The sequence below is a fragment of the Alligator sinensis genome, unplaced genomic scaffold, assembly GCF_000455745.1.
Source record: "Alligator sinensis unplaced genomic scaffold, ASM45574v1 scaffold371_1, whole genome shotgun sequence".
Lineage (NCBI taxonomy): Eukaryota > Metazoa > Chordata > Crocodylia > Alligatoridae > Alligator > Alligator sinensis.
In genome coordinates, this window is record NW_005842262.1 from 277,437 (window position 1) to 303,306 (window position 25,870).

A 25,870-nucleotide genomic window follows, 5' to 3' on the forward strand; every position below is an offset into this window, starting at 1 on the left:
GAAGCTAGGCCATCTAATGGATATAGCATAGCCCCAAGTCCAGACACTGAGAAAAAAAGAGAAGAGAAAGAAAAACAAATCCTTCTCCTTCCCTGCATAGTGTTCCCCTGAAGATCTTCTACCTTTTACTGCTGCTACCAAAGATAACATAAAAGGGATTGTAGGTGTGTGAGGAAAAAGCCACTCAAGTACCAACTCCTTTAGTTCTGAAGGACTCCAGGAGACATTAAAAGAGGAATTCACACAACACCCAAGTGAAGCAGGTAACATTGTATGAGTATTATCCTCATTTTACAGAAGGGAAAGGGAGATGCAGGAAGGTTAAGATTTCCCTAAGGTTGAACAGTAAGTCATTTAATAAGACAGGAATAGAACCCACAGATCCTGGCACCCAGACTTATGTTTGAGACAGTAGACTGCTTCCGCTTGGTACTAGACTTTATTAGACCATACGTAAGTGCATAAAGAAGACACTTACAGCTTTTCCATTTTCAAGCCATGTGACAGTGGGAATTGGAATGCCTGTAGCTGTGCACCGCAGTGTCACCACAGACCCAAAGGTGACATTGTGGGATTCAGGAGCCTTCAGGATTCTGGCATAAACTGTTAAGAAGACAAAGGTACTAGTTAAGTGACTATTTAAAGTTGAGACTCAGACACCGTTCTGACATGCATGTGTTTCCTCTTCAATAAATCTTATAATAGATAATAGCTCCAGCTCTATAATAAATAAAAACATAGCACAGATGCTCCAGTGAAGGAGATGAAGATCATGGGGATAAAGTCTCTAAGAGGCCAGAAGGTACAATATATGCTGAGCATTAAAGGCCAAATTTTGCTTTCAGACTTTTGTGCACAACTCCAATTGACTTCAGTGAAGAGCACAGAGTGCAGCAAGCAGACGGCAGCATTTGATGCAGTGAGATAATGAATGCATAGAACTAAAAGTATGATAATTTTACTATTACATGGCAAGCTATGATGCCCATGCTGAATGACCTCACCTCCTGTCTATGAAGATTGAAACTTATTTTAAGCAGTCATGCAAGAGACCTGCAGAAATCATTCAAATGCCATTAACAATATAGGACTGAGGGAGGAGTCTCTGTACCTTTTCTAATTCTACTACATCCTTTTTGAGATGTAAGGATCAGGACTGCACACAGTATAGGCGCACCACGGGTTATATAATGGTATGATGATTCCCCATTTTGTTTTCAGTTCCCTTCTCAATGAACACTTTATTGTCTTTTTCGGTTGCTTCTGCACATTGTACTATTTTAAAGGACTATCTACAATGACTCAAAGGTCCCTTTTCTGAGGTGTAATAGCTAATCAGAACCCAACGTCGTGTATGTACAATTCAGATTATTTTTCCTCCAGTGCATTACCTTGCACTTGTTGACATTGAAGTTCATTTGCCACTTGTTTGCCCACTCACTTAATGTGATCAGATCTTTCTGCAGCTTGTCTCCCATCAGCTTAGCACTTGACCACCCAGAATAATATGGCACCATCTGCAAACCTGGAGATTTCACTGTGCATCCCCATTTCCAGATCCTTGATGAAAATGTTGAACAAAATAGGGCCCAGCACAGCTCCTTCTGGGACCCCACTTTTGACCTGCCTCCATCTTGAAAAATGACTATTGAGTCCTACTGTTTGCTTCCTCCTTCTTAACTATTTCTCAAGCCACAAAAGAACCTTCCCTCCAATCCTGTGGCAGTGCAGTTTTTTTAAAAGCCTTCAGTGAGGGACCTTGTTAAATGCTTTTTGAAAGTCCGTATACATTATGTCAACTGGGTCCCCCTTGTCCACATGCTTATTGACACCCTCAAAGAACTCCAGCAGCCTAGTGAATAAATACATGTCAAACCCTTACAAAAAGGGTTTGATATATGTTTATTCAGTTTACCCACTTTATTTGCCCACTTTATTTATCCAGTTTATTCTGGGTTTGATGAGTGTTTATTCAGTGTCTCACACAGCGTATCTCCGACTGGGGCCTCTGAGAACTACCCCAGCAGCTGCTTACCTATATAAATACATAAAATATATATGTATATACATGCACACAGAATTTTCAAAGGGCTTACCTTCCATTTAGGCAACCAGCCTCATTATCAACATCATAACAAATAATGTATAATGTTAGCTACCTCTCAGTACACAATGGACACACCATCACTAGAGGAAGTGCATAGTATCCAGGGAAGTCACAGACCTACTAGGTTAGGGAAACTAACTTGCATCTCCCCTGCAGTCCTGATGTAAATGGGAATGCTCCCACTTTGTCAAGTCAGGAATGTGTTTTGTCTTCTGTATTGATGCAGAAATTTGCACATCCTGTCCCCATGCTATGTCTGATCCATAGTTAAATGCAGGACTACAGTCTCCAAGGGTATGTCTACACATGCAAAGGCTGCAGGGTGGGTTTACTCTAGAGTTAATTCCTCTACAGTAAAAGCACGCTGGGCAGGCGTATACATGTGCGGCGAGGTGGAAGCAGAATGTCTGAAACAGGGCAGTCCCCAGCCATGTCCAGGCAGCACATGCAGACTTCCCCATGCAGCCTGGGCTGGCCAGGAATTGTCCTGGTCAGGGGCTGGTCCCAGCCAGCTCCAGGCTGGGTGGGGAACTCTCCCTGTGCAGAGAGCTCCCAGCCCCAGTCTGCAGTTGCAGAGCTGGGTCTGGGAGCTCCCTACTGCAGGAGCAGGGGGACATTGTCCTTGCTCGAGCTCTGGTGTCAGAGCCCATCCCAGCAGCAGGCAGCTTCTGGGGATAGGGAGCAATCTCCCACCCCAGCTGCCCAACTGACCGGGAGCAAATTTGCTCCTGGTCGGCTACCTACACATGCTGTACTGAGCAGTAATTACTCACGAGTACATTTTCTCCTTGTATTTACAGGTAGCAGATATACTCGTGATTAGAGCAAATTACTGTTCAGTAAGCATCTGTATGTGTAAGCATGATGCTTACTACACAGTAATATAATCTTCAGTAAAATGTCTCATGTAGTTGCACCCTAAAACTGTTAATTTTGTCCCTTTTCCTGCTTCTGCTAAGTTACAGAGAATGAGAGAGAGAGACAGAAAATTCCACATGCACGATCTTCACTAACAAGGGGAAAATCTACTCTTAACTCTCCTCTAACCAAAGCACTTTTCAGCCACTCCCACACTGGGAACTACCCCATCTACCTCTTTCAGATCCTTCCATCTAGCCTGAGTATAATCCCCCATTTGCATTTAGCAACAAATTGTGATCCCCAGCAGCAGTTTACAATTGCCTTAAGGATTATGACATCCAAGTGGAGACCCTGCGCTGTAAGTAATAGGATCTGCATTAAAATTTGCCAAACTGGAGGTGCTAAAGAAGCTGTCTCCTAATTCATCGATTTCATAGACATTAGGGCTGGGAGGGACATCGCGAGATCATCGGGTCCAGCCCCCTGCCCGAGGGGCAGAAAGTCAGCTGGGGTCAAATGACGTCAGCAAGATAATCATCCAAATGCTTCTTGAATGTGTCCAGAGTAGGTGCTTGCACCACTTCTGGGGAGAGTCTGTTCCAGACTCTGGAGACTCAGACAGTAAAGAAGTTTTTCCTTATGTCCAGTCTAAAACGGTCTTCCAGCAGTTTGTGACTGTTAGACCTTGTCTTCCCTTGTTATTTAATAAAATGGAAAAAACTGAATTTCTTACTCATATTAATGAGAAATTAAATCTGTCCAGCCACAGATCAGGCCAGCACACCAAGCTTTGTTCCCAAACTCCCTAATAAATGTGCTTTTATTTTATATGTTTCAGGCATGTTGGTTATAGCCAAGTTGGTCTGAGGACATAGGCAGACAAGGTTCTTTGGGTAAATGTGATATCTTTTATTAGACTAGCTAAATAGTTGGAAAAATTGTTCTTTACAAGCTTTCAGGCACAAATACCCTTTAGGCATAGAAAGTCTGCTATTGTTTGTGTACTCTTTTAGGTGAAATAGAAGCTTAAGCCAATATGCAAAATGCAGGTCAATGAAACTTTTGACCAGTGGTAAAATGTAGCTGGTAAAATGTAGAGAGTTTACCTCACATTACCGAATGGCAGGTCGGTTGTAATATGCCATAAATCCAATGTCAATATTTAGTCTATGATTATTTTGTATCTATTACATTTATGAAGTGAAGTTTATAGGCTCGTCTACTAAAGATGTTTTGTAAATTCCCTTTGAGGATTAGACTTGAGAGATTGGAGAGAGAGTGATTGCCTTGTGAGAAGTGCCTCCCCGCCCCCGGTAATTGGGTATTTTTGTCTTTAATAGATTTTTGGCATGTATTGTTTCTGGTATGCAGTTGTTTGTTTTTTGCTATGTAGTTTCCATCAGGTCATTCTGTGCACTGGATGAGATATATTACATTTCTGGAGGTGCAGGTATAAGATCCAGGAATAAGAGTGGTAGAGATGTGTTAGCAGGTTTTACATTTCTTCCCTGGAACTTACATGGAAAACCCTCGAACCGTTGCAACACATACTAGAAAAAGACCCAGTTCTTAAAGAGATCTTTCCAGAACCATCCATCCTAGCCTTTAAACAGGCACTCAACCTCACCAACCTCATCAGTAGAAGCAAACTTCCTATGGCCTCAAGCACACCAAATAGATCCAAACCATGCTGGAACAGAAATATAAAACCTGCCAACACATCTCCACCACTGCCACAATAACTACACCCCACAACAGAACCATCACCATGGTTAATCTAGTAAAACCATGGGTTTGGGGTTATTTTTCATTTTCCCCTGCAGTTGTATACTCATTTACATATTTCTCTAATGGTGTGAGGACTCCTTACCAGTTTCCCTAGTATGGCCCAATTTTAATCTCTAACACCTTTTATTATTCTGTCCTGGACTTCCCCATGGAAGACAGCTTGCCAACTATGCTGAATTGTGTCAAACAGCATAAAAGTTATTTGAGGTGTATGTTGAAGGAAAAGGATGGAACCTCCAAATGTCTTTTCACATATGACCTTAAGTTAAGGCCAGTACTTCAAATATAAACAGCTACTGGCACATTTCATTAGCCAGACCCCTGTCCAGAGAATTTCTCATTTTTCCCTTTACTTTGAGATGCCATTTTCACTACTGCCAATTTGGAAATAACCTGTTTAGGTATTCTCTATATCAGTAATTCTACAGGATGGGAGGGAACTATAAAACAATAATATTAGAGTGCCATTTATTTTCAGGAGTATTCTACATCTTCTGCAACATGCAGAATGGCCAAGATTTTAAAGACTCGCTGCCTAAAGTGAGCTCCTAAGGCCATATACAGAATCTGGAAGAAATGGCCTGGCTTTTCAAAACTGCCAAGTACTCTGGCACTCTCCCATTAACTTGGTGGGTGGTCAGCACTTCTGGAAATCAGGCCCACAACTTCACCAACCCAGAAGATTCAAAATAATGGAGTCAAACCCCGCAAAATACTGATAGATTTCTTTAAAGTCATGAGTTTTAAAGAAAAATAATGTGGGTACTCTTTTTATTTGTCTTCTGGTTCTCAAGATTGCATGGGCTCATGGATTCTTGTTTCAATCCTAGAAAATCAATTTTAAAAAATAAGTGAAAGGGAAAGCCTCCTATAATTACATAAACCCAGGAGCTGTAGATTTAAGCAATAAGGGCACAAACAGAAGTGACAATTTTTGCCCAATCTGGCCACAGAAAGTGGTCTATAGTTGTGACCAAGCACAAGTGTATGGCTGCAGCCCACTTAAAAACGGCAGATCAGATGAAAATCTGAACCCTCGTACATGAGGGTTCAGATGAAGTCATTTCAAAACAGCATCTTCTGTAACTTCTGTCTGCGCTGCCTGCCAGCCTGTCACTGTTTTAAGAGAGGGAGGGGGGAAAGGGAGCCGAAGAAGTTTGGTCTGGGGGGGTTTTCAGCCCACACTAGGGGTTGGGGTGGATAGATTTGAGCCCTCTAAGGTGACTCCAATTCACCCACCCTGCCTTTCAGTCCCAGCTGGTTAACACCTAGAACAAGCTCCCTCTGCTGCCTTTCCCCCATCCCATTCTGAAACAGGGACAGGCTGGGAAGGAAGAGGGGCCAGATAAACTGGCTGCAGGCTCACAGCCAACAGCTAGATTCCCCTCCCCCCTGGACCTAAGAGTGAAATTCTGTTTGGTCTGGAGGACTGTTGTAACTCAGAACATTTCCTGCAAACCATTCCCAGTTACATCAGGGAGCTACACTGCTGTCTGAGCCCTAACACTATCAACAATATGAGACTTGGGATACAATCATGACAAGTTGCAACACAAGGGCCCTCTTTGTTAGATGTCTGTTAGAAACTAAGGGCAGATCTCCATGGTACTCTTGAGACTGCTGCCAAAAACAGTGCCTTGCCCAGATGTTTATGCTCTCCATGCTCCAAAGCTGACAATAAGGTGATGAGGACACTAAGGGACTTTACCCCCCACATATTACTCTTCCAAAGCACATCAGTAACAGATTTTGAGACAGCTGGGGAAAATGGGGGTGTCTATACAGCCTCTTCATTGCCTCAGTGCCGGATTTGGAGCATGCTTACCCTTTACAGAGGATTTCTTCAAATTCCTGGCTTTCTTTACTAATCTTCAGAAAAGCACTTATGCTTGCCATCCATGTTGCTCTCTGCAAGCAGGCAAACTTGTGTGCAAACACTCACAATCCATGCCACTAAATACAGTCCTATAGGTTCCCATCAGCCACATTCACTGAAGAATTTAAACTGAGCAGGGTCAGGAGAGGCAGTGAGACTTGGTGTTCAATTTTGAGGGATGTGGGCAGAGGATAGGTCATATATAAACTCTTCATATATATATTACTAACCATTCTCAGTATTATCATTGGATCACTACGTGTGTTTCTTTGTAAATGTAAAGTGAATGCACATTTATTAAGAAAAATAAAAGGTCACACACACACACACATATGACCTTCCCTCCCCCTGCCTCTGTGTTTGTGTGTGCAAAAATACACATACATATACACACAGTTTGTATATATTGGGTGTATATATATCTATATACATGCATGCAAATAAAAGCTGTAATGAGGAACATACCCATTTCTGTGAAATTGGGCAATGTCCACAAAATCCAGCAAAAAAATAAAAACTTACTGAAAATAAAATGCTGGCTCTCCAGTGGGAGCCAGCAGTGCTCATGGCCACTGCAGCCCAGCCACACGGCTGGCCAGTGGGGAAGGAGGGAAGGGGCTGCTAGCACAAGAGGGAGCAGCCAAGATAGTTGCCCCTCACTGCTGACTGGCCTGTTGTGTGGCCCTGCCCCTTTCCACCAATCAGTGGTGAATGGCGGGGCCACATGACAGACAGCTCTCTCAAGCAATCAGCAGTGAGGGGTTGGGCCATCGGGGCCTGTTAGCCAATTGGAGGTGTGGGGGGCACTGCCACAATAACTCCGTGAAAACGGCCACCCCATCTGCCCATGAAATCAGCCACCTGCCTCAATTTGGGTAGGTCTCTAGCTATAACAATTTTACCTTATGACATTTCAAATTATTCCGTGTGAAATCCCAATAATTCTCCAAATACCATGTCTGAAAAATACATACCTATATTCCATTGACACACTTTGTTCTGACTAGCACACTGAACTGAATGCAGTGACTAATCTCATGCCATGACCCAGACCAGAAATTGACAAGAGAGGCACAGTCTCCATAGTTAACATGACGGAAATGGATCCCATCTTAGAAAACAAATTGCTTTTTTATGAAGCCTGATCTATGATTCTTCTCACAAAGATACACTCTGATTATGTATGGATCATTAAAAGCTATATGGAATTTTCTCAACCTTTATACATAAAACACAACCCACTGATCACCACTGATATGTATACTTTTTCCACTCCATTGCACAGTTGATAAGTACTCATTGAATCCAGTGAAATCCATTATTACAACTTTGTACTTCATGGTTCTTACTAATTCTTAATGTTTATTTATATTGCAATAATCACGAGCAACATCAAAACACCATTACCAAAAATGAGGTGAGATGCCACCACTTCTTCCTACTGCCTTTCTCACTCACTTCTGATTATGCTTCCTGGAAATGGGCTGGAAATTAGGTAGGTGCATGTGCACAGCAAAGTAAAAGGCCAGTCAAAAAGATGGGTAGAATCATTGTATGGTTATTAAGAAAAAGGCATCTGGTGATTATCCATTGATAATACTATGAATGGTCAACAACATTGTGCAGTTTCATTTACTGTAAAATTGCTGAGTAAAAGCCAAGTGTTTCCAACTCATTATTGTATCATGAGTCTTGTAATATTTTGTATTGTTCCAAAAGATCCGTCTCCTGGAGACAAGTGAATATGTGAATCTCTCAGTTTTCTTTTTTTATTTAAAGAAAAGGACATTTCTATCATCAAGACTAAAGGGAAAAATTTGAAAGTGTCACTCAAGTGCATCATAAATGCCTCAAAAATGAGAAGACAATTTGACATCAACTCAAAACATAACGTTTTTATTAAAATCTCACAATGGCAAAACCAATCTCATGACTGGGATGGGGCTCTTGACTCATGATTTTTTAATTATAAAGGCATGATTTTTTCATTCTAAATCTTATTAAAAAGAGAGACAAGCACAGCATCAGTGTCCAGAAGAATATCTTTTCAGAATATCAGCCACAGTGTCTAATATCACAGCCTGGTTTTTCTTAGCAAGGTACCAGCCTTGCAAAGTGTAACCTTATTCTAATTTGAGCTTCAAGTTTTATATAGAGTTGGCCAGATAGAATCAGTGGAGTGACTTGCTGAATGTTAAAAGTACCAATTGGCAAAAGACATTCTTAGCTGTACGATGCAAATATGTATAGCTATAATAACCAGGAGTAAAATGAAAATAGATAGCTTATATCCTGTGTAACTATATAAAACCTGTGTAGAGGGGAAGTACTCATTTCTATATACAGAGCAAATCCCAGATTCAAGGACATGCAAAGATAAGGTGTTCAAGTTACTTTCCCAAGGAAATGAACACAGCCATTCTTTTCATGCCAATGCTATTCCACAAGTATGTGTGTTTTGGGAAAGGAAGACCCCTGTAAACACTAGCTTTTCTAAAATATGGAGACACACTAATGACAGCAAAGTAGAGGATCAGTCTGTAACTGGCTAATGATTACCCGTGTGAAACAAGGGACAGGTGCATATCTCCTGCATCTAGGACCAACACCCTTCTTTTGCCCCACAAGAAGCAGTTTTTCACCTGTTAAAACTTCAGGTGTGCTGTGTCTGTAACTCCCATCTTACCTGCACAAGACTCTGCCAAGCCAGGAGATGGACGTTGGACTAGATGACCTCCTGAGGTCCCTTCCAACCCTAATTTTCTGTGTCTATATGAAACACAAGTGTGGGACTATCCAGAGCTATTAAAGAAAATACTGGTTAAACATGCATTATTTAAAAATTAAGAGGTTTGGAAGGCTAAGTGAAATCAGTCAGCCTCTTATTAGTGTGGGTCAGAAGGAAATTTATCTTGGGAAGGAGATTATTCTATAATGAACCAGAGTTTCTTGCACCTTCCTCTGAAGCATCTGGCACTGGCCACTGCTAGTGGCACAATACTGACCTAGGTGGATCATATGATCCTGCACCTGCGTCTAAGCTATCTGCATGTTCAAGTGAGTTGCCACATTACATGCAACTGCATGTATGACACTTTTCCAAGGTGAGCCAAGGTCCACTGAATTCCTCCTCATAGACCCCCCAGCCAATAGCAGTAACTGTGGAAGGAAATGCAAACCTATTCCCAGCAGAAGTAAAGAGACTCAGGGGGAAGTAGAGACACATGGGGATCCTGGGGAACCTAGTAGGGACTATGGCATAGGAGGGAGTCAGGGGGTCTTTAGAGAAGAGAGTCTAGAAGATGGTTGTTGGTGAGGGTGTATGTTGTATTGGGTGAGAGGAGATCCCAGGGAGAAGAGAGGAGATCCCCGGGAAGCTTAGTTGAGGAGGCAGATATTAAAAGGCAGAGGTAGCCTGGGGTCTGTAAGGTTGTTGAGCATATGTACAACCATCCTTTATTTTTCGTTTTGCATGTTGGTGTCCCAGTGCTCACCCCACATTACATTTCCCTTCCAGCCTACATCTCCCCAATCTCTCCTGCTCCTGGTTGCACCCTATAGCTCCTGGCTCTTTCCTTGGGGTTCCACATTAGCCTGGTGCTGACACAAGGGTAGAGAGGAGGATAGTCACTGAGCTGGGAACTGTGAAAGCAGTTGTCTAACCACACATAGCTGAATGCAGCTGGGTTACAGGCAGGCACGACAGGGCTGCCAAATGCATGTGTCATGCAAGATGCCTCTGATGCTTGGCAGGCTTGATAGCCCATTGCTTGAATATTAAAGAACTTCCAGGCTCCATTGTGACTATTATAGAGCTCAATTTCTGAGGTAGCCACTATGGAACAACATCATGTCTTACAGCACCTGTTTTACAGGAAAACTGAGGCATGGTTATGGGGCCTCAGGGAGTATTTGACTGTAGATCTGTAAGATCCTAACAAGTTGGCTTGTCTTATCCTTTGTGCCATCTTTTGTCACAGTATATCATCACTCGTTTCATTTCTTTCCTTGATCAGCAGTTGGTAGCAAGAAGAGGAATTCATTCTGCCAGACAGGATTTTCTTCCTTTCTTTATACTGCTTTCATTGCACAAGCGTGCAAGCAGCTAGAAAGATAAGAAGCAAGAGGATAATATTGACCAGAGCCTAATGTTATAATGAAAAGCTATAGCTATGAAGTATGAAAATGTGATCTTTCAAGAAATAATCAGACGGGCTTTCTTCTGTGCCACGTGCCACATGATTGTAGGGGAGGGGGCGTGAAGAACTCAGAGCAACGACTGCCATGGAAAGAACAGATATTCATTTAGAGTTAAGTTTTCAAAATAGCTATTTGAAATTGTACTATCGTGTTTGGATTTTTTCCCCTGTAAAACCTAGATTTCTGTGATAGGGAACAGCAAGAAACTTGTAAGACAAAATGTAAAACTGAATGGGTTTAATGCATTTTAACCATAAAGCAGCATGAACCAAAAGCTCCATGTACTGTAGACAATAATGAAAGTGCCCGCTACTGGGGAAAAAAACAGAGAAGGAACTAGAGCAGCGATTCTCTACCGAGGTATTGCAAAATCCTTCTAAGAGTGCCATACAATATTAGCACTGTTCGGTGTGCAAATGGCTACACACAATTCACAAATCAACCCAGAGATTTCAAATAGGAATCCATAGTGTCAAAGTCATCTTACCTATTGCAGTCTTTCTGAGCCCTTTGCAACAGAAAGAATTGCCCTATTATTTTTCCATGATCAAAAAATGAGTGAAAGCTAAGAGCTGGCATTTTTTGAGGGATGCCTGGGGTCTAACAAGGGGTAACCTGAGTCTAAAATGGTTGGGGGCAAAAATGCTTCTTTTCAGTCCCAATTGCATCTCATTTTCAAAATGTGGTTATTTCAGCTAGTTGGTTCAAAGTAAACTTTTCCTCTGGTTTCAGCTCCACCCCCAGCTCCCGCCCCTAGGTACAGACATTCCTGAGCTCTGTGTGTAAATGAGGCTTATGCTACCTGGCTTGCCAATGTGAAGATGCCAGCTCTGGTGATTGAGTCATGCAATACTGGTTTCTTTTAAAGTTTGGCTTTTGGATTATTGTGCTTATGTAACAATCCCATTTACTAAAAGGCTAAGTTTCTGGCCCTTGTGGTTGTACAGTAAGGCTTCAACATAAGACCTTGCATCACTATTTTTTTTTAAATGTCATGATTTTTGACTGCATGAGGCCGTCCATACATCAGCTGTGCTCTAGATCTGTGCTTCCTCAGCTCAAGTATGTCAACAGCTCTAACTGGTGACTGCTCTTTCCCAGCCATGTTGGGAATAAAGCAAACAGTTGGTGCTTGTTTGTTCATGCTCTGAATTTTTTGTTTTTTCTGTGGCATGCTCTGTTACTTTGTAATTAGGGTCACAGGCACCTCCCTAGTGCATCCGGGGCCTCTACACACAAACATCACCATGGTGACTGCTACAGGTATTTACTAAATAGACCAGGGCCTCAGTTATGCCCATGCAACCCTACTGAAGTCAGTCTTCTGTGCTGCTGAAACTGAGAGTTGGATCTGAACAAATGTCCATTGATGTTAACACAGATTCCTCCAAGGCTTCCCCATCTTGGAATAACCCTGTGCTGTAGCTAAACTGACATCAGCCAGTGTTACAAGTAAAACAACAAATTACCCAGGCCCTCATGTACCTTAGTACAGGCTGCCAGTACTCAGTAGTGTAACTAGAGCTGGGCAACTGCAGCATGAGCCCTAGGCACTGCCTTTAATGGTGTGGTGGCAGGGGGATGTACTTCAAACAATATAGCTTATGCTCCAACCATGCATATTGGAAGCAGGACTCCCCTCCGAGTTCTCCTGCACTTGACACAGCCCCCTCGCCAACCCCTACCCCCCTCTGTCAACAGTGCCAAAATGGTACTTAACAATAAGCATAACAATAAAGTGTCACATCCTGTCCTCTGCCCTGGAAAAATCTAGGTCAACTCCAGCCATCTACCGTTTCTCCAGATTTAGTCCAAAATGTCATATATGAAGAAATGATTTTTCTGGTCAAAGAGAATGTGGCTCACAAAGGCTGGATGTGTACAGTGAAGTACTAGCATGGATATATTTTCTTCCTGGCAAGCCGGCTGCATCTGGCACTATTACAACCTTCCCAAAGAAGGACTATCTTCTCTCTTAAAGAAAGCTCACGCAGCTGGCTGGTTAGGATTTGTGCCCTAGCTTCCTAAAAGATGCAGTAGCTTAAACATATAAGTTCCTGGAACCAAATAACACCTGGCTGTCTTGGCTTTTTCATCCACTCAAATGATGATTTGTCACCAAATTAAGTCTTTTCCCAGAATGCATACCATGGTCTGTGTCAGCATGTTCCATTCATCTATGTCTTGGCTGAAGCAGACTCCATTTCTACCAAAGGCTTTCTGCCTCAGATAGGTGGTAAGAGATAACTTTCTGGTTCAGAGTTGACCTTAATTTCAGGTAGCCTAGATACTATGGCGACTGGCCTTATATAGATTAATAGAATAACTAGATTAATAAATTAGATGCACCCTCATGATCCAAACCTCTGACCCTCCCTCTCCACAGTCTTTCTCTCTCTATTGGTCTCTTACCTCTGTCTAGTATTTTTACTGGCAGACCTGTTTATACTCTGGTACTTGCAGGATGTATAAAGAGGAGGTGGGGGGGGGGTGTCATCCGCACATGAAATAAATGCACAGCAATAAACTCTAGTGCACATTGCACTGGAGTTTATTGCTCCCGGGAGCCACATTTACAAATGCACCCACTGGCAGGAGTCCTCGGGGCTGCTCTGACCTGGCTTATTGTGCTGCGGAGGGCACGAGGGTGCTTCAGTGTGGGGCTAACTGGCAGGCAGCCTCCACACTGAAGCAGCGTCATGCCCCAGTCAGCCCATCACCATCTATACATGTGTTGCAACACAGTAAAAAACTTTGCCACAAGATAGCACTTGTATTTATAAGTACTGTCCTATGGCACAGTTAATTAGTTTACTATAGCCTAATAGGGCCATGTGTGTAGATGCGGAGACTTTACTGCAGAACTATTTAGGCAGCTCCACAGTAAACATCTCATGTAGATGTGTCCAGAGATTTCCAATTTAGTCTCTGTTTGGCCTAGTGGGTCCCCTTACTTTCTCTCATCAAGCTGTGGCTAGCAGGTCTGGTCGTCTTAGGCCTCATTCTTCCAAGGGATCACAGTCAAGATAATAGAGTTTCTAAAGGATCTGCTCTTGACAAGAGGCGTAGTGGTCTGGCATCCAGTTACACATTTTTTCCAGCAATTGTGTATTTTACATGCATGGTTATCTATCTTCCCAACATGACTATTTCTTATACTTAAATGCCTGAATTTTTACAGTAATGTAAGAATGAGGTTGTAACTGTGATGGTCCAGAAATTATGTGAAAGGCAAGGTGAGAACAGCCCTCCTCCCTTTTGATAATTGTGTCTGCTGCCCCTGAATAGTTCTCTCACCCCTCCAACACCTGTTCTTTACTGAGCTGTGCTAGGCTTGTTCTGGTCAGACCTGACAAAGAATGTCTTGCATTCAAAAACTTGTCTAACTGTATCCCAACTCCACAGTTGATCCAATAAAAGATATCACCCTAAGAAATCCTTGCCTCTTGCATACATTTTTACAGAAAATGTTGTAGTGATTTTATGACACAAGCTTACAAAATTTCTGAGATTAATTAAAATTTTTTCCCAGACCATCTAACAAATTGAGGCTAGCTAACATTTTTATACCTTGTATCCTTAACTTGTTTTTCAAGTTGTAAATTTGCTATCTACTTTTTCCCCAAGCTTTCAGAACTCTAGTTGATTTGGAGACAAAAGTGGATAGACTCTTTGCAGATATAGAAATAGCTTCAGGTTCTTTTCAAAACAAAATCTGTACACCAGCTTTCTGATGGTCTCCCTCTCCAAAGGGATGGTTCACCAAGCAAGCTCTTCCTATTTCAAGGGCAACGCAGTTCTCACAAGTGGCTTGTGGAGGAACATATTTGTGGGCTGTGGCAGAACATTATTTTAGTAGCTAGTAATAAGCAATAAACTGCAGGCAGGAAGGGCTTCTGTCTACAAGGGCTGGAGCTTTACAACCATCATCATCCAAGTCAGAGGCAAACTGCTTCAAGGCTTGTTTTGATGTATTTGCTTTGAGTTATGTCAAAAGAGGCACACCGGGAAGTGAATTATGAACAATTTGACTGAGGGTTGAATGAATCTGTCTGCATAAAGGGCAAATGGGTAAAGGGCAAATGGGTCTCAACCTTTGCCCATTCTTCAAACTGGAACTGACTTGGAAACATCCAGTTCTCATGAAATCTTCAACCCCGATGTAAGTTCGTATAGGCCAGGGGTGGGCAAAATATGGCCCGCGGACCGGATTTGGCCCACAAGGCTATTCTATCCGGCCCATGAGGCCCCTGAAAAATGTAGAAAATTAATATTTCTCTGCCCTTGGTTCCTGTAAAAAATGACGGGAACCAAGGGCAATAGGACCCAGGGGAAGCCCGGTGGGCTCCAACAACAGCAGGGCCCACCCAGCCCCGCCCTCCCAGCTGGAAGCCCCACCTGGGGCTTCTGGCCTGGGAGTACGTGGCTGCCCCGTGCTGGAACCACAGGTAAGTTGTGGGGGGGAGGAGAAGGGTGTGGGGGAGAAGGGCGGGGGGGACCCCGGGCAGGGAAGGAGCGCGGGGAGGGGGGAAGTGGCCCCTTCCCCACCCCGTGGCAGGGTCTGTTTTCCCCCCCCCCCCGCGCTCAGCTTTTCCCTGGGCTCCTTCCTTGTGCAGAGAAAAGCAGCCCCTTGTCTGCCCTATGGCCAGCACTCCCTGCTGCAGGCACTCGCAACCCGCACGAGGCTGTCCGGCGCAGGCACAGGCAACCCCAGGCCGGCTGCGAGCGGCTGCAGCGTGGGGCATCGGGCATGGAGCAGGCAAGGGGCTGCTTTTCCCAACCCTCCCTGCACTCAACACCACCTTGTAACCTGGCCCCACTGCCAGGCTACCATCTGGTGCTGAGAGCAGGGAAGAGAGGCTCCCCGCGCGCTGTGTGGCTGCGGGGGCCTGCCTGTGCCTGCTCCAGGCAGCCCCACATGGGCTGCGAGTGCCTGCAGCAGGGAACGTCAGCCATGGGATGAGCGAGGGGCTGCTTTTCCCTGCGTTCTGCAACAGCTTCTTCCCTGCCGGCAAGCAGGAGATCGGGGCTTTGCGCTGCCCCCCGCCTGTACCGCAGGGCTGGGGGGCACTGGGTGGGAGTGGGTGGGGCACCAGTGGGAGCACAGGACCCACACCGGTGCCCCAGGGTCTGTGCCAGCGGGGCCCAGAGCAGGGTGGCAGGAGCATGGGGTCCCAGCTAGCAGGGGCTCTATTGAGCTGGGCCAGCTCCCCTCTCCCTGCTGGTGCAGCCCAGCCCAACTCCACAGACCCCTGCCAGCCTGTGCCCCATTCTGGGCCCCACCGGTGCTGGCCCTGGGACATTGGTCCCAAGATGGTGACCAGGGGACAGGGCACATGTTGAGGGGTGGGGCTACCCATGCAGCCCTCAACAGCCTGCCAAAACTGGGTAAGCGGCCCTCCACCCAAAATAATTGCCCGCCCCTGATATAGGCCCTGGAACCTGATGTCAGTTGAGTCTCTGGTGGGTTTTTGTTCATTCCCCTTTGATCACTCAGTGCCTGTTCCAGCTGAAACAAGCTTCCAATCCTTTTGTGGCTTGCTGATTACTAATTTCCATGCATGAGCCCTCTATCTCATACCATCATGTCAATGCTTTTAGAGCTATCACCAAAGCTCAGTGTACTCCAGGATGAGGTTGATGTACTTCTATGGCATGGCCTGGGTTCTGCCCCATTCTGGTGCCTCAGACAGGAGATTCAGCATAGCTTCTGATACAAATGGAGACTCTTACTGAGCCAGTACAGCTATGAATAACAGAAGTAGTGTTCCCCGTGCTCTTTCCTTTGACATTTAATTCTATTTCTTTAAAATTAGCAGGTGTTTTTAATAAACAACATGTCATACTGACACACAATTGCTGTGTAGCAATTGTAAAGCAGGGAAATTGGAGGGTTTGGAAGCTGAGTGGGACACTGTGCACCTGGCTACTGAGGCGGTAGGGAGGCACTGTGGGATAAGCACAGATTCTTCATTTGCAAAAAGAGGGGCATGTCTTTCAGGAATTTTATAATGAGAGGCAAGGATTTCTTAGCGTGATATATATTTGACCAACTCTGTAGTTGGGATAGTTAGACAGGCTTTTGAATGCAAGGCATCTTTGTCAGGTCTCACCACCATAGGAATTTTATATACAGATTCATAGATTCTGAGGCCAGAAAGGAACATTGTGCCCAGCTGATCTGACCTCTAGCTATATAACAGAGGGCTTAGGACTTCCCTGAACTGTAATTTGACCTAGGCAGATCTTTAGGAAAAAAAGTCTTCACTTGCCAGCAACAGGTAATCCACTACAACTTTCAGTAAATTGCTCCATGGATAAAAATGGCTTTTTTTCACTGCTCAGATTATATTGTAAAAATAAATTGCTCCAATAGAAAAATAACATTTGTACCTATCTTCTGTAAACAGAAGATAGATAAAATGGTACTGAGAAATGGTCTATTCTAAATGGTTCTGAGCTCACATTTACACCTTTAATTTTATTCCTCTTTAGAGTGAGATGAATTTAGCACATTTATTTATCCTTTCTAGGTAATGTCTAAAATGGTACTTCCTTTTCTCTAGAGGACTTTTTGATCTGTACATAAGGAGGTTCTCCAAATACATAACTGCTCCGATAACCAGTGTGCTATTGAATACAGGTTCCTCTGTTCTGAATACTTAATTGTCCATTTAGCTAGTGCACCTGCTATAGCAGTTGTACAAGGTTTACTTCTGTAATATGCTAGGCAGAGGTGTAGCACATGAATGACGCACCTGACCCAAACCTCTCTCACCCTTCCCCACTAGTCAGCAAGCAGTGCAGCAGCAAACATTGGGCATTGGCAGTGTCATGTAGAGCAATGTGTTCTGGGAACTGTAGCTCCCTAGAGCGACAGTGGAGTTCACTGCTGCTAGGGGTAGGGTGGAACTTTTACACAATTTTTTTTGCCACCAATGTCCATGTTGTGAGGGCAAAAAAATTACTGTTTTTGGCAGTAAAAAATAGGGCTAATTCTCTCTGTGCCCCCCCCCCCCACACACACACAGACGCACACAACAAACTACAATGCTGCTCTACAAAACTATGATTCCCAGAATGCCTTGCACTGCATGGCACACATTGCCCATACCACTGCAATATGCAGCTAGGAAGTGCAAGTGGAATGAGGGATGGGAAAGTGATGTACCCCGCTTTTTCTGGTGCCCCTCCCTTTATGTAGCAGTCAGGACACATGCCCCACTTATAATGCCCCACCCTATATAGTGTAGTTATGTAAGGTAAAAATTCTGGAGCTCTTTGGGTATATCACTGTTTTAAAGATAAGGATGACCAAGAGGCTTTCTACTTTTCTTTTGCTGACTGAAAACACGAGTGTTTTTATTACAATGAAAAATATGGAACTATGATAGCCTTACTTCCGGGGATGGCTAAAGAAATGCAGACTAGGTGAAAGTACTGTAAAGTGGATATACAACTGGTTAGATTATCATACTCAACAGGTAGTCATCAATGGCTCAGCATCTAGCTGGGAGTAGGTATCAAATGGAGTTCCTCAAGGGATCTCTCCCGAGTGTGGTCTTGTTTAATATCTCCATTAATGAGTTGAAGGATGGGATCAAGTGCATGCTTAGCAAATCTGCAAACAATGCCAAATTGCAGATACTCCAGAGGGTAAGGCTAGGATCCAGAATAACCCGAATAGACTGGAAAATGGTGCACAATCAATCGGATGATTTTCAACAAGAACAAGTGCAAAGTCCTGCATTTGGAATGGAATAACTGCATGCACAAATATAGACTGGGGAATGACTGGCTGGGCTGAGATTGTATTAACAGGATTGTCTCTTGCAAATCAAGGTAAGTGATTCTTCCACTCTGTTCAGCATACTGAGGCCTAACTTTGAGTCTTGCATCTAGTTTAGGTCCTTACACTTCAAGAAGAATATGGACACTTTGGAAAGAGTTCAGTGCAGAATTATAAAAATGGTTAGGGACCTGGGAAGCAAAACATATGAGGAGAGGGTGAAAGAACTGGGGTTTAGTCTGGAGAACAGAAGACTGAGTGGGTTTTGCTAACAGTTTTCAAATACCTGGAGAGTGATCATAAAGAAGATGGGGATGGGCTTTTTGCTGTGACTAGGGGACAGAACTAGAAGCAATGGTTTCAAGCTTCACCAGGGGAAATTTATGTTGGAGATTAGAAGGAACTTTCTGACTATGAGGGTGATCACGTATTGAAAGGGGCTACCTAGAGAAATTGTGAAATCTCCATTCTTGGAAGTTTTCAAGAGCAGGGTAGATAGACAGACATTTGGCTGAGATGATTTAGTCAGGGATGATCCTGCCTTGAGCAGGGGGCTGGATGAGATGACCTCATGAGGTCCTTCCAGCCCTACTCTCCTGTGATCCTATGGTCTTAAATCTTCATGCCAGCTAAAGTAGCCTAGCCTAAAACTTCCTTGCTTACTTAATTACCAATCTGTTTGTCAAACCATGTGGCGGATTCCTGTGGCTCTTTTTCCTCATTTCTTTCTATATGGGGATACAGGTTTCCCTCAATTTATGCGGGTTCTTTATATGCAAATTCACTCTTATGCAATGAGCATATTTAGACCTATAATTCGTTATATGCGAGGCAAATTCACTCTTATACAATCAGCATAGATGCCACCCCCTCCCCCCGGCCCAAGCAGGTAAGACTATGGGGAGAGGGGAAAGGGTTGTGGCCCCACTCACCCCAGCCCCGGGAGCAGCCAACACCAGCTGCCTGCACCAGGGCACGGTGCAGAGGAGCTGAGGTGAGTGGGGATAGGCGTAGCACGGTGCAACCCAGCTGGCGCCGGCCGCTCCCAGGGCCACTGCAACCGGGGCTGGGGTGAGTGCTGCTCTGTTCCCTCTGCTTTGCTGCCTTGTGTAGCCCCAAGAGCAGCACCCCTTCCCCACCCCTTCCCTAGTCCCAGCCTCCCTCCCTCCCTCCCTCTCTCACCGCCATGGGAAGCTATCCCTATTTGTTACATTGTAAAGTGGGTTTGTTTTATGCGAATTTGATTTATATGCTGTTCTCTGGGAAAGCATGTACAGCATAAATTGAGGGAAATCTGTACTGGACTAGTAAAGAAAAAAAATCCAGTATCTTTTTGTAACACTGTAGCCCTGATACTTTATTCTACATAGCAAAAGACTCAGGAAGGATATCCACAATCACTGGAGCTATTTGGTCCCTGTGCAAGTTATAAAAGCACTGGCCTATTATATGGTGCATCAGTGTATAATAGGCCTTGGGCAACTACTAGTTCAACTAGGAACTGCTTAAGTGTATCATACTTTGACATATCTGCTCTACTCGATGATGTCTGGAGGGGGAGGCGGTGCTTATACCAGTTTACACCAGGAAGAAATTCGTCATGGTAAGCAAAATCCCTACCCTCCATGGAAAAGTAGCTTTAAGGTTTCTTTATGGTATCAGGGCAAATCAAATCAACCTTACTGGATACCATGACCTTCCAGATCATTTGGATTGAAACCCAATGATGGAAACTCCCTCTGACACACAGATCAGGCAGGGCAGAGCAGGGAGCTTGGTTCTGAGGAGCAGTAGACCTGTCTTCTATTAAGAGCAGAAAACACATCCTCCCTTAATGCAGATTTCATATACTCTTTGAATATTGACTAGAATATATAGATTAGTAGACCTGAAGAAGGGCACCTTCTGCCTGAAAGCTTGTCCAACAGCTGTTCCAACTATACAGTTGGTCTATTAAAAGATATCACAAAAATGTTGGCTCCTTGTACATTTCCTGGTCTATCATGGCTGCAAGAACACTAGAAATAAATATCTATTGTTCTGACCAGACTAGAAATATCTCATGTTTGCATACAAACAGAAAAAGGGGAGATGTAGAACAATTTATTTTTGATGTAAAAATATTTTGATGTCCAACTTCTTTTCCTGGTTTGGACAGGTGTGGCCATGTTTACCCTTTCCATTCCCTCCCCTCCCCCCTGCATTGACTTCTTTGGATTTGTCCCAGACAGGATTTTGGTATATGGAGTTTATTTGATCCTGCATTACATAATCAATTTGGCACTGTGAATGATTTCCTGATACAACCATAGGGTCATTCTCTTGGAAGCATCCACCATAATCCTGACTACAGACAGTGAGAACCAGATACAAAAATATGTAGATACATAAGTAGTTATTTGTGGAGCCAACAGTTCAACTGAAATCATTTGGGAGCTTAGATGCTTCAGGAGGAGTCAGCTGCCTAAATACATTCTTGGATTTGGCTGTGTCTGTTTTCCTTGTGCAGGAGTGTGATGCATAACTAGAAATTTGTACAAATATTCACTAATCTATTAGCAAGCTACCTCTGTCCCAATGTTCTGAGCTGTTCAAAACTGGTTTTATTTTGGGACCATCTCTCTTGTCCCTGACATACCCCTATGGCCTCATATGCCAAAGTATCTCCTAAAAACTAACCCACAGGTTCAATGACATTCCAGTTTCATGGACGTGTGATTTTATTGCACCTGACAATGCTGGCATAGTAAAAATAGTTTGCAGCTTTTCCTTCTTACTAACTCTGCTGACCTAACATGGTTAATTATAACACCTTCCTAACAAATGCTTGCCACTTATGTTCCTTCCCTGCTGTGAAAACCACTTCCTCAGCTTCATACCTGCAAATCCATCTATACCACCAATATATTTTCCTTCAGGAAGACTTTTGAACTGTAAAGGTTGAGGGACTTCAGTGAACTAATTTTCATGCTTGCAGTGAGGAACCTTTTGATCTAGATGGCATAATTTCTTGTAGCAGCATGGATTATGTTGAGAATCCTGGATAGTTATGTGGATGTAAGGTAATTCCATAATCATTAGTCAATCTCCAGATATCATCAAGAACTGTACAATTGTGTTATGATGATTAAAACAGATGCATGACTATACAATATTCATGATGGTGCAAGAGTCTATGCAAGAGCCAATAGAATAATGTTTTTCTAATTATTTCTTTGAGCAATTTTTCCAGTATTTTTCAAATAAATAGTTAACATTTTCCCTATTAGTCACTAAATTCTATAAAATAGGGAATGAATTACAAAATTTGTGAAATTTTTCAAATAAAATATACACAATTAAATGTCTCCTTTATCAAATCAGATCAGTTTGGTGTACTAAATTGTGGTCTCAGTTCCATCACGGTAAATCTTAATTTGTTCTGGATTGATAGTGTTAATAACAGCAGAATTTGGCTCTCTTTGCAAATAAAATAAATTTCCAAATCAAGCTAGGTACAGGAAATGTGGAACATGTTATATTGTAGTATACATATATCATTCTAGTACTAACAGCAACATATTTACTATATGTTCAAATGTCTTGAAGTTCTAGCGGGAGCATTAGCAAGAGTATTCTTAAGGTTGCATTAGCATTTCTATTCAAAGGCTCTGTATTTAGTTGCTTATAACTTTATCTTTGGAGAACTTGGTTCTAAAGATACTTTTTGTGACAGGTTTGATTGAATACTGTTGTTCAGGTATTTCTGAGAGTAAAGAAAGAAAATATTAAAAAACCTCTTGTTACTATGTAAAAAAAATTAAATCCTTGAGGCTTTCTTTGTATATGCCTAACACGAAAAATGTAGGGGGAAGAAAGCTGAGGTTTGGCAGCAAGATAGTCCTTGCGGCAGATAATGCCAAGCAACATTCTGATGAGAACCGGTTTTGTGTTGCCTTTAATGCAGGGATGGAGAAAACAGTTCTTGAAAACAAATGGCTTGCTGAAGGTGTTTTTAAGCCTTTTTATAAGAAGTGTAGGTGAAATCTGGGCCTGATTGAACTGAATGGCAAAACTCCCCTGATCTTCACTGGGGACAGGAGTTCATTCTGCAGGAGACAGTAGGTTGCATGGGACATAGGCAGTGTCTGTCGTAAAGTGTAAACTGAATGAGGAAGGGTGCCATGGAAACCCTACCTCACTTTGCCCCTTGTCCTGTTCCACAGCTAGTTGACATTTGATTTGCTAAAACATTTTTTCTATGAAATTTGGAATATTTGGGCGGGGGTTGCCAAAAATCACTATTTTCTTATTTCTTTCTGAAAAAATAATTAAACCAAGGGGATTTTTTTTCCCTGGACTATTGCCTTTAGTAGAACTGCTACTCACATCATGTCAGGACTTTAAAGCATGTCAGAGCTTACACTACTGAACATTTAAAAGCTCAGGAATTTCAGTTACCTTGAACCCATCAAACATCCAGCCCACAAGGTTTCCTACAGTTTTGAGATAGGGCTCTGGGTGCGAATTCAGTAATGTAAGTGCCTACTTCTAAGACCTTGGTAGTCTCCTTAAATTCAATTGGCACTGGATCAGTCCCTCAAACAAACAGATACCAGATACTATAAACTGTGCCTGAAACAATAATTGCACACTCAAAGCTGCAGACATAAAATTAGAAACTCAAGTTAGAAAATAAAAAACCTCTTTAAAAAATCAGGACCCACATGCCCTACATTTAGCTTGGTGTTACAGATATTTATATTACTTTGTGGATATTTCCTTGGGGTTAAATCTTAAGAGTTTTCTGGTCATGAGGTGTGTGTAGATGAAACGGGGGCCCTAAACTGAAGTGGCAGTTTTTAAGAAACACTGCTTCAATTTAGGGCTGATTAAACTCCTGTGTCGTGCACACCCCCCACTGACTTCCCTGCCTCTCCAGCGGGGAGGGCAAGCTGCCAGCGGGCGGAGTGGTCCCTGGCCCATGTGGGGGGAGGGGGCTGGTGCTTCCTTCTGCAGCAGTGGCAACCCCCCTCCCAAGGCGGCACCCACCTGCAGGCACCCAGCTCAGGTGGTCCCAGGGGGCACCGCAACTGCCAAGGAAAGCACCAGACCCCCCTGCAGCTCAGGCAGGCAGGCAGGCTCCGGTGGGGGGGAATCAGGCTCGCCACTTTTCTTGGGTGGAGCCTGCCTTCCCGGGCTGCTTCCAGGCTGCCTGCAGAGCTTCCTGCAGAGCCGTGGAACCGCACAGAGCCCGGTACTTCACTCTGCGCCTGAACAGGCAGCAAACTAAAACACCTCAAAAGAGTTTTAGTTTGCCACGCCCCAAGTGATTTAAAGTGCATTACACCGCTGAATTTCCTACAGCAGCTGGAATTAATGCACAATACATCACCGAGGCGTGCAAACACCAACTATTAAAGCAAAGCAAAAGCATTTAGCCCGCTTTAAAGTGTCGTGCATACACGCCTCTTGTTTCATCTGCACATGGCCATACTTGATAATATGATTTTACTGTTAATCAGTAATATTTAGGATGGAAGCTTGAAAGAGTGGTTGTACTAAGGGAAGTTATTTCTATTTAGGTGATAGAGATGAGGTCCTTTCTTTTGTTTTCTGACATAGGGCTCCAGCAAATACACACAGTAAACCTAGCTGCAAATGGCTTATCTACGTTTTGCTTTTTTAGATGATTATTTACCCTGAGTTATTTTAAAATTGTGACATTTGGGGAAAATACTAAAAATAATGCCAAGCAGGGAGTTCCAGGTCAGAAACCAGTCTGCTGACTGCTTGAGAGGTGGGTGGGTGTGGCATTAATACTCATGGGAGTTGCACTCAAACACTGGAAGGAGAACAGACCCATTATACTCCGTGAACTGTAGTTAGAATGATTACCTTTGGATTTTGGAAGCTAAAAAGTAAAACAAACATGTATCCGTCTAGTTTGGGTGGCAGCCTGGAATGAGGTACATTGTATGGGCACCTCCCCAGAGAAACCAAAGCAAGACTGGTGAACAACATTACTCTGTTAGTATTACACACACAAATGCAATATGAAGGGATAGTTTGTGCATGAGCACTGAGCTTTCACTGATTAATTAAACACTAATCTCTCTTGCTTTGAAAAGTATGTGCATGCAGGCCTGCACACCATGATTTTGCTAATTATTTCTGCACTGGTTGAAATAGAGTGCTGTGTAATTTGTGAGAGAGGTACAAAATGCAGCATTATTAATCCAGGCACCCCTGATTTGGTGCAGTTCCAACCCAGATTCTGACTTTGCAGCTGGCTCCTTCACTTGTGGAGCTGTAAAATTCCAGCTGTCTGGGGATTTCCTATGCTCTGGGGAAAACTCGATTGAATGTCACCAAGTTCTTGTAATCCATTAACGCTTCAGAAAGTGAGGGACTGTATTTTCACGAGTGCAGTCCATAACTCGTGATATTTAGATCCAGATCTAAAAACCTTGGATGCCCCTCATCAATCAATAAATTGAGACCAAAACCCCAATATGCACTTTGTATCTTGGAATCGTTTCTAGTTATAATAAAAATCTTTTATCTCTCATTAAATCTACTTCAAGATTTTCTGAGATGCACTTGTATAGTGAAATATTAAAGGGACTGAAAAATTATGATATATTTGTTAAGAAAATAACAAATGTACAACAGCTTGCATTGAAATGCAGTGGGCAAAAGCCTGCCCCCAAGGAAGTTGGGTATTTTGGAAATAAGATTGCACCTACATATTCAAAGATGTCTAAAAGCTAAATATAGCCTGGACTGATCAAAACCAGGAGAGCTCAGAACTAATGTTGCTGCAGAAATGAAAGATCCTTTTTGCATAAGTGGTGAACCGCAGAATGTGGCTGATCCACTGACTGAAACCTTCCTTTACCACTGACTGTGATAAAATACTGCTTAATGCAACACATTTTAGCTCCTTCATTCTCTCACACTCTTGCAGTAATTTGCTCTCAGCATGCTGCAAGTGGTGAGGATTTGCACCAGAGAGTAAATAAGCCAAAAAATTAAAAAACAAGGACAGTCAGTAACTAAAGACCACAAACTAAAAATCAGTCTAATGTCTGAGTGAACAGCAGGAAAATGCACAGGTTCCTCAAGAAGAACTACTTTGTGCACGGTATTAATTTCAATTAAAAATCTGATAAACGTGGCAGGAATAATGCTACTGCTGCAGTCTTTAGAAAGCTCAGGAACTGTGTTCTGAACTAAAAGCACCTGTGACAGTGTGCTTTGCAGCCCT

General features: G+C 43.2%; 1 protein-coding gene across 4 annotated transcripts in view; it reads right to left on the reverse strand.

The window, feature by feature from the left end:
- Nucleotides 1-25,870, reverse strand: part of MUSK (muscle associated receptor tyrosine kinase) — an 82,793-nt gene that overhangs the window by 42,717 nt on the left and 14,206 nt on the right. For all 4 annotated transcript variants that reach the window (XM_025208979.1, XM_006027710.2, XM_025208978.1 and 1 more), the window contains exon 6: nt 479-603. In XM_025208979.1, the coding sequence (XP_025064764.1) occupies nt 479-603 (125 nt within the window). The remainder of the gene's footprint in view (nt 1-478; nt 604-25,870) is intronic.